This window comes from Culex quinquefasciatus, chromosome 3 (genome assembly GCF_015732765.1).
Source record: "Culex quinquefasciatus strain JHB chromosome 3, VPISU_Cqui_1.0_pri_paternal, whole genome shotgun sequence".
Classification (NCBI taxonomy): domain Eukaryota; kingdom Metazoa; phylum Arthropoda; class Insecta; order Diptera; family Culicidae; genus Culex; species Culex quinquefasciatus.
Window position 1 is genome coordinate 104,381,389 of NC_051863.1, and position 18,340 is coordinate 104,399,728.

The 18,340-nt window shown below is 39.8% G+C and overlaps 1 protein-coding gene across 6 annotated transcripts in view; it reads left to right on the plus strand.

The window, feature by feature from the left end:
• Positions 1 to 16,153, plus strand: part of LOC6030941 (hillarin) — a 68,090-nt gene extending 51,937 nt beyond the window's left edge. For 4 of the 6 annotated variants that reach the window (XM_038260090.1, XM_038260091.1, XM_038260093.1 and 1 more), the window contains exons 3-12: positions 124 to 268; positions 7,722 to 7,915; positions 7,980 to 8,096; positions 8,241 to 8,902; positions 8,969 to 9,052; positions 9,128 to 9,486; positions 9,549 to 9,823; positions 9,884 to 9,997; positions 10,058 to 10,221; positions 15,796 to 15,934. In XM_038260090.1, the coding sequence (XP_038116018.1) occupies positions 124 to 268; positions 7,722 to 7,915; positions 7,980 to 8,096; positions 8,241 to 8,902; positions 8,969 to 9,052; positions 9,128 to 9,486; positions 9,549 to 9,823; positions 9,884 to 9,997; positions 10,058 to 10,221; positions 15,796 to 15,934 (2,253 nt within the window). Of the gene's footprint in view, positions 1 to 123; positions 269 to 7,721; positions 7,916 to 7,979; positions 8,097 to 8,240; positions 8,903 to 8,968; positions 9,053 to 9,127; positions 9,487 to 9,548; positions 9,824 to 9,883; positions 9,998 to 10,057; positions 10,222 to 15,795 lie in introns of all 6 variants that reach the window. The other 2 variants (XM_038260096.1, XM_038260095.1) reach the window with 2 other exon arrangements.
• Positions 16,154 to 18,340: the final 2,187 nt, after the last annotated feature.

Sequence of the window (18,340 nt, forward strand, 5' to 3'; positions counted from 1 at the left end):
CTTTTATTTAGTAAATTCTTTTATTTTATAATCAACCGAGTCCATGCAAACATCACCATCACTTTATTTAAAGCATTTTTTTTTAATATTGTTTAATCCCTAATATATTATTTACTTTTTCAGGTGTACTGCTGTTCACACGTGCCAAAAAGTGGCCCCGGACACTTTGACCAAACATCGGTCGGGATTCGTCAAGCGCTTAACGTACCCAAGAGCACAAATTACGTGAACGAGCAGATAAGAGGTCATCGAAACGACAGTATTGACGGTACGTATGTAATAAAGGATGTAGGATCAGCGTGCATGTTTAACGGTCAACGATCATAGCCACTCAATCATGAAATTGACATGAAAATGAAAGTTGCACGTGACTGCAGTTGCTCTCAATTAAATATGCTTTGGTTCGTAACTTTGTTTTCTGTTGCGTTTGATTTGCTATCCACTGACTTATGTTACCGGTTTATGTTTGAAATCAATCAGTTTGAAAATTAACTCATGAACAAACTCCTCCACGAATAAGCAATTTTGTAGTAGAATCAAATTGTTCATTTTTTTTCTATAAACGAAGTTGACTTTATACTAGTGTCTTCCATTCAACTACAAGGACTTTGCCGCCCTGGGCTCCTAAGTGTTTGAGTACGGCACGGAGCAACAGCGCCGGATACCAATACTTACACTTAGAATTTATAGAGCGCCCGCCGCAGGATTCGAACCGGCAACCTCTGGATTGTGAATTCAGTGCGCGGTCCGATTGATCAACACGGGCGGGACTCATTTTTTTTCTATAATTATCTTTAAACAATAAAAAAAATAGAATTATTACACCCAAAGGAAATTTCTAGCTCAAAATCAGTGGATTTGCTACAGAAAATGTTACATTTTATAACAGTTTTTGCAGCAAGCTCATAGCTCAATTTTGCCCGCGTGTAAACATGTCAGCGATCTGCAGTTCTCACCAACACATGTAATGCTGGCGCGTCCCCGAGCAACACAATATGTTCACGCTTTGTCCAATATAATTCGACAAGCGTCCATGGCGCGGTGGTAGCGTGTCCGATCAGTAACCTAAAAGTAGATGGTTCAATCCTCGTTCTGTTAAGCTTTTTTTTTGCAATACAATCAATCAGCCGTCGGTAATGTCGATAATTGTCGGTAACAGGCACAAATGACATACCCCTACAGTATGTAAAAAAAAAGTATTTACACTCCTTAGGCACAATGCACATTTTGTGGTGGAACATGTAAAATATTTAAAGTTTGACAGAAACCTAGTACTACGTTTTGTTCAAAAACTCATGCCAAACATTTTGCTACAAAAAGCGCCGGACCGGTTTGGATGCCAGCGGATTTTCCGAAGACGTAATTCCGGGTTGGTCCGAAATTCCAACGATAAATCTATTCTATCGATACAAAGACCCCCACTCAAAAATGTTTATTTAGCAATTTTATGGTAATGTATTGACATTTAGTAAAATTAAAAGTTTGCAAAATTAAGTTTAGATAAGTTTTATATAGAATTTACAGAGTTACAGTCGACTCTCTGGTTGTCAATATCTACACCCCGGTCGCATGATTGTGATGCATGGTGGCATGAAAGTATATCAGATTCTGCATGAAATCTGTCCTCATGCATTTTTTGCGATATAAGGGTATGACATTTTTGCCCGTTACCGACAATTATCGACATTACCGACGGCTTTTTGGTTGCATTTCACAAAAAAAAACCCTTATCAGAACGAGGATTGAACCACACACTTCTTGATTAATGATCCGACACGCTACCACCGCGCTATGAACGCTTGATGGAATGAGAGTGAAAGAGCATCAACATATTCTTCTCTTTGGAGTGTTGCTCGGGGACGGGCCAGCATTATATGTGTTGGTGAGAACTGGAGATCGCTGTAATGTGTACACGCGGACAAAAATGATCTACGGGCTTGATGCAAAAAATGTTATAAATTGTGACATTTTCTGCAGCAGATCCACTGTTGCAGATTTTGAGCTATATTTTTCCTTTGGGTGAAGGGACCGTCGAGGAAGAGAATCATCAGTTTACAGAACGATGCAAAAGGAAGACTCGATTGAATTTTATTTTTCTTGATGCCCAGCTATGGGAGAGAATCATGGCAATGTCCAGCAAACAAAAACAAACTTATGTCAAACACGCTTCAAAGCTTCATTTCCTGGGTGGCCTGGGTGTAAAATAAATATTGCATTATTTTATGCAATTTTATGTGATTTTACACTCTGAAATATGTAGCCCATCAGTATGGGAAACCTACTTGACCGAAATGTCAAGCTGATATTATCGTTTCATCGGTCTGATGGCCGAGTGGGCTAAGGCGCCAGTCCTTACTGTTGGTGCTGGGTTTGAATCCCGTCGGTTGCAACTTTTTTTTGTTTTTGTAAAAATTGTACATGCGGTGTGTAATATTAAGTGTTTATTTTGACGAAGGTGATGTGCACGTTTTTGCATGCGATTTTACCATCGGATTTTTTGCTGTGTAAGTAAACTTTATATTCAATCCAAATTATTTTTTTAATCAGTCAAGGATGCCTATTTGGAGTTGGGAGACAGGATTCGTGGAGATTTGTCAATAAAAAACTTTATTTATGATAATTTTTCGGAAGGTGTACACACTTTTTTTGCACCTTTTTTTATTTTTGTAATAGTATTTGTTATATAATTTTTCATAGAAATCATCTTTTCATGAGCTTTTTGTAGCAACATGTTTGGCATGAGTTTCTGAACAAAACGTAGTACTAGGTTTTGTCAAACTTTAAATTGTTAACATGTTTCATCACAAAATGTGCATTATGTCCAAGAGGTGTAAATATTTACTTTTTTACATACTGTATATCGCAAAAATGCATGAGGACTAGGGTGGCAATAAAAAAAAATCGGCATCAGAGATACCCTCTGACTCGATTCCTAATGCAAAAATAAGTATCTATGCCAATTTTGAGCCAAATCGGTTAAAGCTAAGGGGTCGCTTTTCATCGTTGAAGTTTATATGGGGAAAATCACGAAAATGTATGGGGAAAAACATCGTTTCAGTAATTTTCTGCTAGGTGGCACAGGTCTCGCCCAAAATTGTCCAAGTGTGAGATTCTTGTAGGAAATTTTATTCCCTACAACTTTGTCGAAGGGTGCAACACGATCCGAGTTGATCCTGATTTTTGGTGATTTTTCTAGAAAAAAATATTTTCTTATATACTTCCTATATACCCCATGTATACTTTCAAGTATATAAGCCGATTTCTTTTCATCGCATTGCTAATAACTCATCAGGATCAACTCGGATCGTCTTGCACCTTTCTACAAAGTTGTAAGTAATTAAATTTCCTACAAGAATCTCACACTTGGACAATTTTGGGCGAGACCTGCGCCACCTGCTGCAAAAATCCTGAAGCGATGTTTTTCCCCATACATTTTTGCGATTTTCCCCATATAAACATCAACGATGAAAAGCGACCGCTTAGCCTTAACCGATTTGGCTCAAAATTGGCACAGTTATTTGTTTTTGCCTAAAGAATCTCTTGCGATTTTCCGAAATTTTCAATTTTTCTTGTCACCCTAATGAGGACAGATTTCATGCAGATTCTGATATACTTTCATGCCGCCATGTATCACAATCATGCGACCGCCGGTTGGGTATAGAAAACTATGGAATACTGTCAATGTCACTTCGTATATCCTTCGTTCCATCACGGCCCCGTTCTTATGATCTTCTTTGACATTGGCCACGGTGAGAGTCATGTTCTGGTTCTGGTTCGGATTGAACCTTTGTTGAACATCGCCTACACCCAAAGGAAAAATATATATCAAAATCTGCAACAGTGGATTTGCTGCAGAAAATGTTCTTTTCTTTCATTTTCTAACAGTTTTTGCAGCAAGCTCATAGCTCATTTTTGCCCGCGTGTGAACATGTCAGTGATCTGCGATTCTTCAAAAACTGTTACAAAATGTAAAATTTTCTACAGCAAATCCACTGTTGCAGATTTTGATATATATTTTTCCTTTGAGTGTACCCGTGATCTTCTAGGAAGGAAGGAACAGGTTATTAAAATGTCCAGAACTACTTCGGAAAATCATCAACACTCAACCCGAATTTACAAAAATTGCCAACAAATAAAAACAATTACTCCATCTGTCAGACAGTTTTGTTTCTTTGATTATAGTGTTTTGATAAAAAGGCTATACATTAATCCTGAGGTTGACCCTGGAAAAACCACTTGACTTAAACGACTTCTAACTAAGCCAGATCTGCTCAGATCGTTTCGTGATGTTCAATGTAAAAACTAACTTAATCTACCTATGTGGTTGGAGCCTTCCTCACTTATTACCAACAATGGCTGATATGATGGAATTGTACAAAAATTTCATCTATTTTTTAGATCCGGAATAAAAAGTACATAAATATCACTTAAGTGGCCATGTCTCGAGACAGGGTTGCCAGATCATCAATGTTTTGGACTCGTTGGAAAGGTCTTTTGATAACCTTACCAACGATGGGTTGGGTGGTGGATCCAGACATAGTTTACATACATTTACAGTATGTAAAGAAAGTATTTACACCCCTTGGGCACTATGCACATTTTGTGATGAAACATGTAAAAAAATTAAAGTTTGACAGCAACCTAGTACTACGTTTCGTTCAGAAACTCATGCCAAACATTTGGCTACAAAAAGCTTATGAAAAGATGATTTCTATAAAAAGTTATATAACAAATACTATTACGAAAATAAAAAAGGTGCAAAAACAGTTTGTACACCTTTCGAAAAATTAACATAAATAATGTTATTTGTTGACAAATCACCATAAATCCAGTCTCCCAACTCCAAATAGGCATCCTTGACTGATTAAAAAAAAATTGGATTGAATATAAAGTTTACTAACTACTTAGTATAAAGGTTTATATTACTCTGGAAATTCTATATAAAACTTATCTAAACTTAATTTTGCAAACTTTTAATTCAAATAAATGTCAATATATTGCCATAGAATTGCTAAATAAACATTTTGGAGTGGGTATAACACCGTTTTGGGGGTATTTGTATCGATAGAATAGATTTTTCGTTGGAATTTCGTACCAACCCGGAATTACGTCGTCGGAAAATCCGCCGGCATATGAACCGGTCCATAATTCACAAGTTCACCTTTTTTATTTTCGTAATAGTATTTGTTATATAACTTTTTATAGAAATCATCTTTTCATAAGCTTTTTGTAGCCAAATGTTTGGCATGAGTTTATGGTGATTTGTTAACAAATAACATTATTTATGTTAATTTTTCGAAAGGTGTACAAACTTTTTTTGCACCTTTTTTATTTTCGTAATAGTATTTGTTATATAACTTTTTAAAGAAATCATCTTTTCATGAGCTTTTTGTAGCAAAATGTTTGGCATGAGTTTCTGAACAAAACGTAGTACTAGGTTGCTGTCAAACTTTAAATTTTTTACATGTTTCATCACAAAATGTGCATAGTGCCCAAGGGGTGTAATTACTTTTTTTACATACTGTAAGTGAGATCCGGCATCCAAAAAGTACATCAATATCACTTAAGTGGACATATCTCGAGACAGGGTTGCCAGATCTTCAATGTTTTGAACTCGTTGGAAAGGTCTTTTGATAACCTAACCAACGATGGGTCGGATTGTGGATCCAGACATAGTTTATATACATTTAAGTGAGATCCGGTTTCCAAAAAGTACACCAATATCACTTAAGTGGGCATATCTCGAGACAGGGTTGCTAGATCTTAAATGTTTTGAACTCGTTGGAAAGGTCTTTTGATAACCTAACCAACGATGGGTGGGATGTTGGATCCGGACATAGTTTACATACATTTAAATAAGATCCAGCTTCAAAAAAGTACATAAATGTCACTTAAGTGACCATATCCCGAGACAGGGTTGCCAGATCTTCAATGTTTTGAACTCGTTGTAAAGGTTTTTTGATAACCTAACCAACTATGGGTTGGATGGTGGATCCAGACATAGTTGACATACATTTAAGTGAGATCCGGCATCCAAAAAGTACATCAATATCACTTAAGTGGCCATATCTCGAGACAGGGTTGCCAGATCTTCAATGTTTTAGAGTCGTTGGAAAGGTTTTCTGATAACCTAAACAACGATGGGTCAGATGGTGGATCCAGACATAGTTTACATACATTTAAGTGAGACCCGGATTTATGTGAAAACACATTTTTATATAAAACTTGTGAACTACCGTAAACTGGGGTGACTTTGATAGCCCGGGGTGACTTTGATAGGTTTTTAAATGCCCGTCAAATTAATATCTAAACATTTTTGAGAATTTTGAGTATGTAAGCATTAAGGGATAGCTTATTATCGAACATATATGCAAAAATGAGACTGTAAGATTGGATGTATCAAAATTAGTGGCCAAATCAAATTACTATCAAAGTCACCCCAGTTTACGGTACTTATCGAAACTTCAAACTCGATCTACCCTACTAGGTATGTTACTTTTTTTCATTAGTAGTAGGCGTGGCTGAATGGTTACGCTGTTCGCTTTGTAAGCGGATAATCATGGGTTCGATTCCCATCTGCACTTGGCTTCCATCGGATTGGGAAGTAATACGTCGGTCCTGGCCACACACCACACCAGACCAAACCTGCTCCGATGGAGTTCCTTGTAGTAAAAAGAGGTTTGGGTGCTCTCCTTAGTAAAACCTTCCGGCTCCTTGGTTCGAGCAGAAACTTGTACACTCAAACCCCGTTGGTTTGACACCAACTGTTGTCAAACGAACGGGGTCACTTTTTAGTTTGACACCCTTCTTACACGGAGTTCACACACACTACTAAACGTTTGTTTTGATAGTGTGCATGAGCGCCGTGTAAAAAGTGACAGTTCGTCACTTTTTAGTTTGACTTTGACCAACCAACGGGGTACAAACTAAAAAAGTGTCAAACGAAAAAGTGACCAACCACCGGGGGTTGAGTGTAATAGATACCACACAAGACCTGTGGGTCGTTAAAGTGGATGATTTGCCCAACACTGTAAACAAAGGTAATCTATTTTGCAATCAAATTGATTTAGGCAAAACTTAATCATTTGCGGTTCCATCGGCTGGAACTCATGTACCAGATTTGGCACCCACTTCTTCTTCACGCAATCTTCTTTTATTTCTGTTTGAGTATTAAGACACGGAATCCTGATCACAAAGACTATTGTATCGTGTTATCCATTTTTACTATTATTAAGCATTTCCAGATCTATAACACATTATTTACATACGAAGACACGAGGAAAGTATTTTGGGAAGAGGCGCAAAGGAATATCCCAAGATTGATCACATGCTAGAAGAGAGCACGTGAAGCAACCGTTTTATACCGGTTGCTGCTACCTCTAAACTAAAACATAAGGCTGCCACCCTGAGAAGAAACCATGACTTTCCGCTTATGAGACGAAACCCGTAACCATTCGGCCACAGGAGGTTGGCTCGCGTAATCTTGCACGGCGTTGAATTCTTCTGTGGTGGAGCACAATGTTTTGATACAGAACCGGGTCAGCTTGAGAACCGACGTGAAATCCCATTTGGCCAAAACTCTTAATTAGTACATCAATTTCCAAAGCTTTTAGGTGCTTTTAAAACTGCTATTAAGACTGCAGTCCCGCTTGGATTACTGATTAAATACACCGCTTAAAAGATTAATTTATGTTATTTAAATTGATTTCTTCCATATACAGGCCAGCAACGACAAACGACCCCGAACGGCTTCAACGGGATTATCCGCGAGGGCAGCTCACCACCCCAGATCGATCCCGACTACAAATATGGTCGCTTCGATGCCAGTGCCCTGCACATTGCACATGCGCTCAAGCAGACGGAGGTGCAAAAGGCGTACGACAAGCTACGCGAAAAGCCGATCGACTATTATTTGGTACGGAGATCGTTGGTTGAAGATTGTGGCAAGTTTGGTAATATTTGTTTTTCCTGCATTCTAGGCGCGTGATGAACAAGCAAAGCTGGAGATGAAGCACAGGAAGGAAGAGGACGACTTGTACAGAAGATTTGCGCGAAAGCGCGAGGAGGAAGACAAGAGGATGCAAAGCGAATTTCAGGTAGATCGACTAAATGTTGAGCTGAGGACACGGAGTGGATAGCTATCGAGAACCCAGATCCTTGAAGCCAAATACTCAACATTATAGCACTAACAACGTACGTTAAATCGTAGTAAAGAGTTAAACGTCATTTATTATTCACAGGACGAATGGGAACGTGAACTTCAACGACTGGCGCACAAGTTTGAAAAGGAGATGACAACTTCCAGGCGCACTCGAGAGGACCAGAGCATACTAACCTTGAAGCATGAGCAGCAGAAAGAGGACCTGGAGAAAAATATGACGATACGTAAAACAAAGAAGAAAGAAAGTCTGACGCGGAAACTGTTAGAGCATGAACGGTCTGAAACTGCGGCCTTGGTGGATCGTCAATCTAGCGAAATGTTGGAACTGATTAGCGTGCGACGCAGCGAGTACATGCAAAATGAGAGCATATTTTTGGACGACGAGTTTACCGAGGGCACGGAGACTTTGGAGTACCCGCTAGTAGCACCAAAACCGGCTCCGCCAGCGTTAAGCAAGTTCCAGATCTACAACGATCCTATCGAGTTCCAGGATGTTGATCAAATTGCCATTACCGTTGCCCAAGAAGACCAAAAAACTTTCACCGATCTAGTACGAATGTTGGTGGGTCGATGTACGTCGGACATTGAAAAGGCGCGAACAATCTTCAGATGGATCACGGTGAAGAACCTCAACACGATGACCTTCGATGACGACCTACGAGGGGACACTCCGATGGGTTTACTACGAGGGATCAAATATGGCACTGAGAGCTATCACGTCCTGTTTAAGCGACTTTGCAGGTTAGTCCGTGGGGTTTGATAAATGCTGGTGTTAATAGGGAACTAACGGTGTTTTTACAATCACAGTTACGCCGGACTTCACTGTGTCGTGATCAAGGGTTACTCAAAGAGTGCTGGTTACCAACCGGGCGTTAAATTCCAGGACTCAAGGTAAATCTCCTTTGTCTAGTCTTTTCTTCTGTACATAGTGTGTGTTTGCTTATACATAATTGTTGTTTCAATTAGTCATCCGAAAAATTCCAGATTCAGAAACTCCTGGAACGCCGTGTACGTTGCCGGGGCGTGGCGCTTTGTACAGTGCAACTGGGGTGCTCGTCACTTGGTGAACGCAAAGGAAGCTCCAAAGAGTGGCAAAGGCAAAAACGACAGCTTGCGCTACGAGTACGACGATCACTACTTCCTGACGGATCCTCGAGAATTTATCTACGAGTTTTTCCCTCTGCAAGAGGAGTGGCAGCTGCTGAAACGACCTATCACGTTGGGCGAGTTTGAGAATCTTCCGTTTGTGCGGTCACTTTTCTTCCGGTATGGACTCCACTTCGCTGACGAAGGATATGGTGCTGTTGTCTTTACGGACGATACCGGTATGGGTGGAATGTAAGATTTTTACGAATTAGGAGTGTAACAGCGTGCTTTCTTCCGATAGGTGCGGCAACTGTTCGAATAGCTATGCCTTCGGACATGCAAGGGTGCTTGATATTCCACTACAACCTTAAGTTCTACGATAGCGAGGACGACTCTTACGATGGAGTTTCACTCAAACGGTTCGTCATGCAATCAGTCATTAGTAACATTGTTGCGTTCCGTGTTCACGCTCCTTGCTCTGGAGCCTTCCTATTGGACATCTTTGCCAACGCGGTCACACCACAAGAATATCTGACCGGTGAACCGATGAAGTTCAAGAGTGTATGCAAGTTTAAGGTAAGTGGGATTGTTTGTTAGCAGTCTTTCGAATATCAAAATGTCTGATTTTTTTTAAAGATTTGCTGCGAGGAACTACAAACAGTGATGGTACCGTTACCGGATTGCGCCAGCGGGGAATGGGGACCAACTAAAGCAACGAGACTTTTTGGATTGATACCAATCACGCATCAGGTAATAATTGAAGTCCTCGAATCAAGTGTCTTAGATAGATCTGGTCTACCTTTTTTCCAGGAACCGCTTATTTTTGCCGGTCGAGGTGTCGAACTGCAGTTTCGGATGTCGCGGCCTCTAACGGATTTTATGGCCACTCTGCACAAAAATGGCATCGAGGAAAAGAAAATGTCCAAATATGTACAACATAACGTTGTTGGTGATACGATTACCTTCAATATCAGGTACTTGTGTACTTCAAGGCATGGTTTAATAGGGTGGAATCAAAATTGTTTTTTCAGCAACACTTTTTTTGGGGTCCCAAGCAACCTCCTATTATATGGAAGCGATTGGATAAGTGGAAATTGGGGAATATCGGTAAACTCACATTTTTACATTTTTGACTGTACAAAATTCACATTTTATTATTCCATGAAACTAACACCGTAGGAGTATAGTGTAGGATGTCCGGAACAACTTGCCTAAAGACAGTAAGGTACTAAAGTGCTTCTAGAAAAAGATACAGAGCGTTCAACAGTAAAATTTTCAAATAGTTAAAATCTTGTTTCTCGCCAACACTGCCAAAGCAACTACGTACTATTGGAAACTATTGATTCATCTAAAATTATGTTGCAACAAATCTAAGTATTGTCTTCTTTATCAACTTATGACAAAGTCGAGTTTTTTTGTTCCAGGTGATAGAGAACCCAACGCATCCAACGCATCTTCTGAAACTTGAATTTCACTGAAATATTGTTTTTGCAATTCCGTCGTGAAACTACTTACTTTTCCTGTCATTCTTGAACGACAAAATAGCCTACTTTTCTGTACCAAAAATAACAGAAACAGAAAAAATCCTCTTTTTGTAACATGTTGCATAAACTACTATTAGTTATGGCTGCCGATGCGAAAAACCAAACGGCTGATATCCCATTCACCTTTGAAATTGCCGTGGCGAAGATTTGGTGACTAACAAAAAAACGCGTTTTTCTCGGAATACTTGATTTGACATAATAGCCGAATCTTCAATTGACCAATTCTTCGGCTCCTTTTCAAAAAATTCCCAAGTTTTTTTCAGCGTTTTAGCGGTAGTGGCACAATTAAAGAAGAAACCCCCCAATGTTATTAGGGTGTAGCTTCGCTAAGAATCGGTCAATTATGCAGTTAAGGTAAGATGCATAATAAGTGTAAGAAAACCAATGCTTTGCTTAAGTACGTGATTGCTTTGGCAGTGTTGGAAAGAAGTATCATTTTCAATTACTACCGTCACATTCGTGGAACACCGTACAAATTTGCCCTCAAAAAGTGGGTCGGAAAAGATTTGGCTAGTGGTTCATAAGGATTTTGACGACATTGTCATGGCATCCTTTAACCAAAGAAATTACCATATGGACAGACCCCCAAAGGAAACAGCTCTGCTTACGGATGCCAAAAGTTGTATTAGTTAATCGCAGCTGAAAAGTATTTTGAACTAAGCATTTCCAACAACAAGAAAGCTTCCTTAGAATCACATAGAAAATGTTGCTGACCCCAAGCTGCTCAAAAACACGACACACCAATTGTTGTGGAGACAACAACGTTACCACCTCTGCTGATGTACGCTTCTTGGCCATTTTTGATCATTCCGGAAAGTGACTCCGAGCAGGAAACAAGTGAACAATAAATCCATTTTTTACTTTCGCGTTTAATCTGTAATTCGCTTCTTTCAATTCCACGAAATACCTCTGCCGAAGACCAATGACCAATCATCGAAAAAATTAGCATCAACTCCAGAAACTTTATTAGATTTTGAAGTAATAACAGGTGTTAAAAAAAGTAAAGGGCATTTTTTTCTTTCTAAAATAATTTCTCTATTATTCACAGAATGTTTTATACTGGAAAGAAGGAAAACTTCACAGTTTTATGAAACTCCTCGAATTCTTGTCTTGTCCCGGTTCCACCTATGTGCTACCGTCATCAGTGCCCAAGTAGCAAGAAAAACATCGCTTTTTATTTTTTTGTTGAACAATTGATGTACAAGCGTTTTTATACGTAAATTATTGAACAAGTGTCATAACAATTGGTAAATTGTTCAAATTTTGATCAAAAAACCATTGTTTAACATGGTTGTGTAACATAAATGCCAAATCTAGCAACGGATTACGAAAAGTTCATTTTGAAGTTTATTCTGACTTAAATGAAACTTGCTTGTAGAACTCGGAGAGCAAAATGACATTTGCAGACATGATGTTTCATTTCAGTTTGCTTAGCATGATAACATAGAAGATTTGACCTTTGGCTTCGGCTGGGATTTCTCGTAAATAAGTTGTTTATGTGTAGTTTGCGTTCGTGTTTTTAAAACCGAGAAAGAACATGTTGACGAAACAAGCACAGATAGTTCTAAAAATAGAAACAGCTTATGTTCAAGGGAAGTTTTAGCAAACTGTTAGTGAACTTGGTAAAAGCTAGATGACCGCAGACTTCTAATTGACGTTTAGGCCTGCTCATCCAACATAACCCCTCGTGGAAAGATGCAGACGCGCGCCTGGACTTGACATTTGGAGAGATCGAGGGTTCGATACTTGCCGTGAGGATTCTTCATCAAAAAGGAAAACTGAAAATGCAGCCACCGGGGAGAACCAGCAGCAGAGTATATAAGCAGCAAGCGATGTTGATTAGTACTTAAAAATTGAAAAAAAAAAATCTCCATAAGCATAATAATGAATTTGAATGATTTTTTTGGTTAATATTTTTATTATGTTTTTTGGTTAATATTTTTATTATTCATCGTATCCCTGTCAAACTGATAAATCACAAAACTAGAAGTTAAAGTATCGTAAAGTGACATTACTTACAAATAAAATTTAAAATAAAGAAAAATATATTTTGAGCGAAAACTTGGGACGTATATTATGAAAAGCCTCTTTAATTTTCTTGTCTGCCACGATGTGTTCTTGGACGGTTCTCAACACGTTTTCCCAACTCACTGCTGAATCTTAAAGGCAGGATGTTGTTAAACGGTTCTAGCAACGTTCACCTAACCCAATTCAAAATCTTATAGTCAAGAGTTCTTATGACATGTTTAACAAACGTTCTCTATGCAAGGATGATTTGCATTTGCAAAACTAACTTAAACCACGCACATTTCTGACGGATGAAGAGATGTTCAACAACAGAAAAACGTGCGCTTTTTCCAGCGTTCAAGAGTCCTCGGGGACGTTGGGAAAACATAGTAAACGAGTTCAACAAGCAGTTCGGAAATCTCTTGGCGAATAAAGTGTGCTACTTGGGTGGTGATGGCGGTATGGCTTCATCCATAAAGTACGTCACGCTAAAATCAGCCAAAATTTACCCCCCCCCCTCTCCCCCCCACCCTTTGTCACGCTTTCCTATACTTATAACACGCAATGTCACACTTTCTCAGACCCCCTCCTCCTAGAGCGTGACATACTTTATGGTTGACGCCTATTTAAAAACACAACTTTTTAAAACTCTGTATTATTTTTGAGAAGCACTTTAACACCATAATGTCTTCGGAAAAGTTATTCGGGACATCCTGTCAGAAGTAGACAATGCTCACCTAGTATCAAACATCTTGGGCTTACCCCGACGAGTGCTGCCAACTTTGACAGCACATAATTTTTTTTTAGCGCTCTGTCGCTAACGGATTCATTCCACTCGTGTCGCTTGAACAGTTCGGAGCTAAATAAATTTTGTTCGCGTACAACTCGTGTTTAGTTTTTCTTCATCGTATCTCAAAGACTTCCGACTGTGTGTGACTCCGCCAATAGGTTATTGGCCCCAGCAGGAGATCGGTGTAGAAAGGCGAAAGAAATAATTAGCGGCGTGATTTGCTGAGTGATTGTTCTTTAGTGTTCGAAGTGCTGCGCGGTAATCAAAATGGCGGACGGTGTGCAGCTCAACTTCCCAAAACTGAATAAAACCAACTGGGGATCCTGGAGGCAAAGGATGGAATGGTTTTTGGAAGACCTCGATTTGTGGGAAGTGATCAGCCAAGCGAAGCCAGAGCCAGTGACCCCCTCGTGGCAGCGGAGGGATAAGAAGGCACGTGCGAAAATTTTACTGTTCCTGGAGGAGAGCCAGTTCAAGGTCGTGAAGGACTCGGAAAGTGCAAGAGCTATGTGGCATGCACTTAAGGAGCACCACGAGAAGGCCACTATGTCGACCGTCATGCATTACTTGGTTATGTTGTGCAGCGCAAATATGGTTGAAGGAGGAGACATGGCGAGCCATCTTGCCTTCATAGAGGATCTTTTGGACAAACTCGCAGCGGCAGGCCAGAAAATCGATGAAATGCTGCAGATCGCGATGGTTTTTCGCAGTGTGCCCCCTTCGTACCGTAGCTTAGTGCAGACTCTCCAGTGCCAGATCGATGCGGATTGGACGCTGGTAATGGTTAAATCCAGGCTCTTGGAGGAGTACAACCAACGCAAGGATCGGAGTGAAGAAGAGGAGATCAAGCAGGAGCTAGCGATGAAGTTGGAAGTCGCTAACGGCAGATCGGTGAAGTTGTGCTACTACTGTGGGGAACCAGGCCATTTTAAGTACAACTGCGAAAGATGGCTTGCACAGAAGGGTTCCGGAAACAGCGATTGGGACATCGTGAAGAACCAGAAGAAGAGAGAAGTTCCAAAGATGAAGGCGCTTGCAGCAGATCGTGAGGATCGAGACTTGTGTTTACTTGCGGAAGGGTTGATCCCTGGTCGGTGGGTGATTGATAGTGGAGCGACTCGCCATATGACAAATGATCGCTCGTTTTTCTCGTCGCTGGATACCAATGTGAAATCGTCCGTTACGTTGGCGAACGGTAATGTGACAAAGGTCGTCGGGATTGGCAGCGGCGTGATTTTCGGAGAAGATGGGTGTGGCAAGCGAGTAAAGGTAACGCTGGAGAATGTGTTTTTCGTTCCGGGTCTGGATGGAGGGCTGTTGTCGGTCAGTCGACTGGTCGCTAAAGGATTTGCGGTCAAGTTTAAAGCCCGGTCGTGCGAAGTCCTCAGCGTGAATGGCAGAACAGAACTCCTGGGCGATAGAATCGGAAGCCTTTACGAACTACGACTTCGAGAGGAGCCAAAGGTAGCAAGGAGCATGATGGTTAAGACGGATCGGAGCGACAGGGACGTTCAACGTATCGCATCCGATGGCAAGGATCGTTACACCGGAAAGGGCTATCAAGAAGAGGACAAGGAAGAATGGTTCGATGCCTGTGACTCCACGGGGCAGGAGGAGTTCTACTGAGGAGCTGAGGAGGAGATCAGTGAACCCGACGGAGGGTCCACTGAGATTGCGGTGTGCATTGAGGAGGAGTGTCAGAAGTAGACAATGCTCACCTAGTATCAAACATCTTGGGCTTCACCCGACGAGTGCTGCCAACTTTGACAGCACATATTTTTTTTTTTTGAGCGCTCTGTCGCTAACGGATTCATTCCACTCGTGTCGCTTGAACAGTTCGGAGCTAAATAAATTTTGTTCGCGTACAACACGTGTTTAGTTTTTCTTCATCGTATCTCAAAGACTTCCGACTGTGTGTGACTCCGCCAATACATCCTAGACTATACTTGTACGGTGTTAGTTTCACAAAATATTAAAATATGAATTTAGTACAGTCAAAAATGTAAAAATATGGATTTCCATAGTAATCTCCAATCAAATTTCAATCGTTTTGTATCAATCGTAGACTTAACCATCGCTCCTTAATTGGACCAACAAAATATGTTGCTGATTAGATCTTGCTTATTTTATTATTATTTTTCCATACATTGAGATTCCACCTTAGTGGTTTAAGTTTTAAATCTAAATAAGCCCATTCCTTCTTTCAGCTTCCCCCAGGAGGGCCAGTATGGTTTGGATATCTACACGCGGGAGGTTGGATCGATTACAAACAATAACAACTCGAGTGAAAAGCACCTGTTAACCCATTGCTGCAAATATCTCATAAACTCATCTAAGCGAAACTGATCTTTGAACCGAATCCATCTATCTTTCCATCTACAGCCTTCCAGTTGTCGTTAACTTCGTTGAATATTGATTATTTGTTTTTTTTTTTTTTGTAAATATAGATCGTAGAGGAGAAAATAGAGTTTCACCTGAAAAGATGATTTTAATTAATTTCATTTGATATATTTATTCTCTGTACCTTAAAATGTACACCTCGTCACATATTTAATAGTAACAAAATAGAAAAAGCACTAATGTACATAATAATAACATAATAAAACATTTTCTCTATAGATAAATCAGTAAAACGCTGATGCCTTGTTGTTTCAAACTGGTGATAAATATCACATTCAGAAAAAATGCACCAAACGAATCATGCGGAAGAGTGGTTTTTAGATCACCTGGACGAGATCGTAGTGTGCTGAGAAGTCATTCAGAGCCAATTCGTCGTATAACACTTATGAACTGATATTTCGTCACATTTGTTGAACAAAGCTTGTTCGTTTAATGTTTTACCAATGTTAGTGTAGGGACGCTGTGAGACTTTTCGTTAGTGATAAATTATTTAACTTTCAAACAGAAGAAATCATAGCTTCGACTCTATTTAGGGGGAATATACCCATTTTAATCATTCTAAGCCGTTCGACCAATTCTCATCACTTTTGCCATTTTCAGAATTATCAACAATGGAAAGCTGCTTGCTTTCTTTTATTTGAGCTGTTTATTACTTTGGAACAGTTAAAAACACTTTATGAAAGCTGGAATTCATGATCAAAGTGTTGATAGTCCGATAATTGAAATAGGCTGAAAAATGGTATAATTCCCCTATTTTGTGAAATTCCCTCGTCCAACAATGAACGTTCATTTTGCGCGTATTCCCGAAAAGGATACGCGGCATACCAGCCTCGAAACGACCGAAACGACGCGCCGCACTTTCGGCAAATGCGCGCTGTCAAATCCCATAGGAGCGGCCGTGGCTGACTGGTTACGGTGTTCGCTTTGTAAGCGAATGGTCCTGGGTTCGATTCCCATCTGCTCCCAACGAGAAAGTATCGGAAATATAAATCTTGAAACTCTGAACATATACGAAAAATCAAAGTCGCTCGAGTCGGGGTTCGATCCCCCGTCCTTTGGATTGATAAGCAAAAAATGCTAACCACTAGGCCATCGCGACTTGTGGTGAGCTATGACTGGAATTAGGAATACTGTTACCACCATCAACTATATACGCGCTGGGTCCTTGTCCATTTGACAAGGGTTCGGAAGTTCTAAATAACGTTTGAATCCGATTGGTCCAAACGTTCTTCAGGGCGGGGCTTGTCGACAAAGCTGAAGTACCTCGCGCTCGGCTAGCCAGCGTAGAAATGGGTCACCGAAGCTCGGCAGAGCTAACACCTTCCAAATGCCTATGCGAGTTATTTGCATGTATAGAATGAGAGCTAAAAATACATGGAAACAACTCAATTTGTAAGAAGCGACCGCGTGGTCCCGTTTGGTTGGTTGCACACACACACACACACACATGCGCGCTGTCAAATCCCATACTGTGCGTTTTGTTTTTGTTGATCTTCTTCTTCGAATTGCATAGCATTGTTGCCGGGAATGTTTTTTTATTGCACCAAAAGTGCAGAAAATCGCTGGCAAAAGTGTCTGCGGCACATTCTAAAATGCCGCGCGGCGTGTAGCTTCGAGAGAAACGGACAATAAAAAAATAGAATACAGGTAATAAATGGCAAACTTCCATAGAGAGCATTTAGAGCTAAAAACTCTTTACTGATTTCGTTTGCTTGAAAAATAAAATAAAAATATTTAGAATACAGGAAATAATTCCCATAGAGAGCATTTTGAGCTGAAAACTCTTCACTAATTTCCTTTGCTTGAAAAATAAAAAAATAATATTTAGAATGCAGGTAATAAATAGCAAATTTCCATAGAGAGTATTTAGAGCTAAAAACTCTTCACTAATTTCCATTGCTTGAAAAATAGAAATATTTAGAATACAGGTAATAAATGGCGAAAAACCCTTCACTGATTTCCTTGCCTGAAAAAATAATGAAAAAATTTTTTTGCTATTTAATTTCAACAAAACAAAATTTAAAAAAGCATTCAGATCTTGAAAATTTCTAATTTAAAAAAAAAGCTTTAAAGTAATTATATTGTTTCCAATATTACAATAAAAAGAATATTCTTTTATAAATTTGAATACACACAAAGAAAAAATACTGTGGATTTAAAAAGATCGTTCGTTGGATTAAAAGTAGAGATGAGCGTTTGCGGGCGGGAGTTGCTGAAAGAGTTTGAAAGTAAATGAAATTGGCTGAACACTGAACGCATTCTCAATACTCATCGGTGACTTCTTCGGTATTCCAGGTAGATGTTCTTGATCAGGTTCCAAGTACGACATCTTCAGGACCTGCGGCTTTTGTA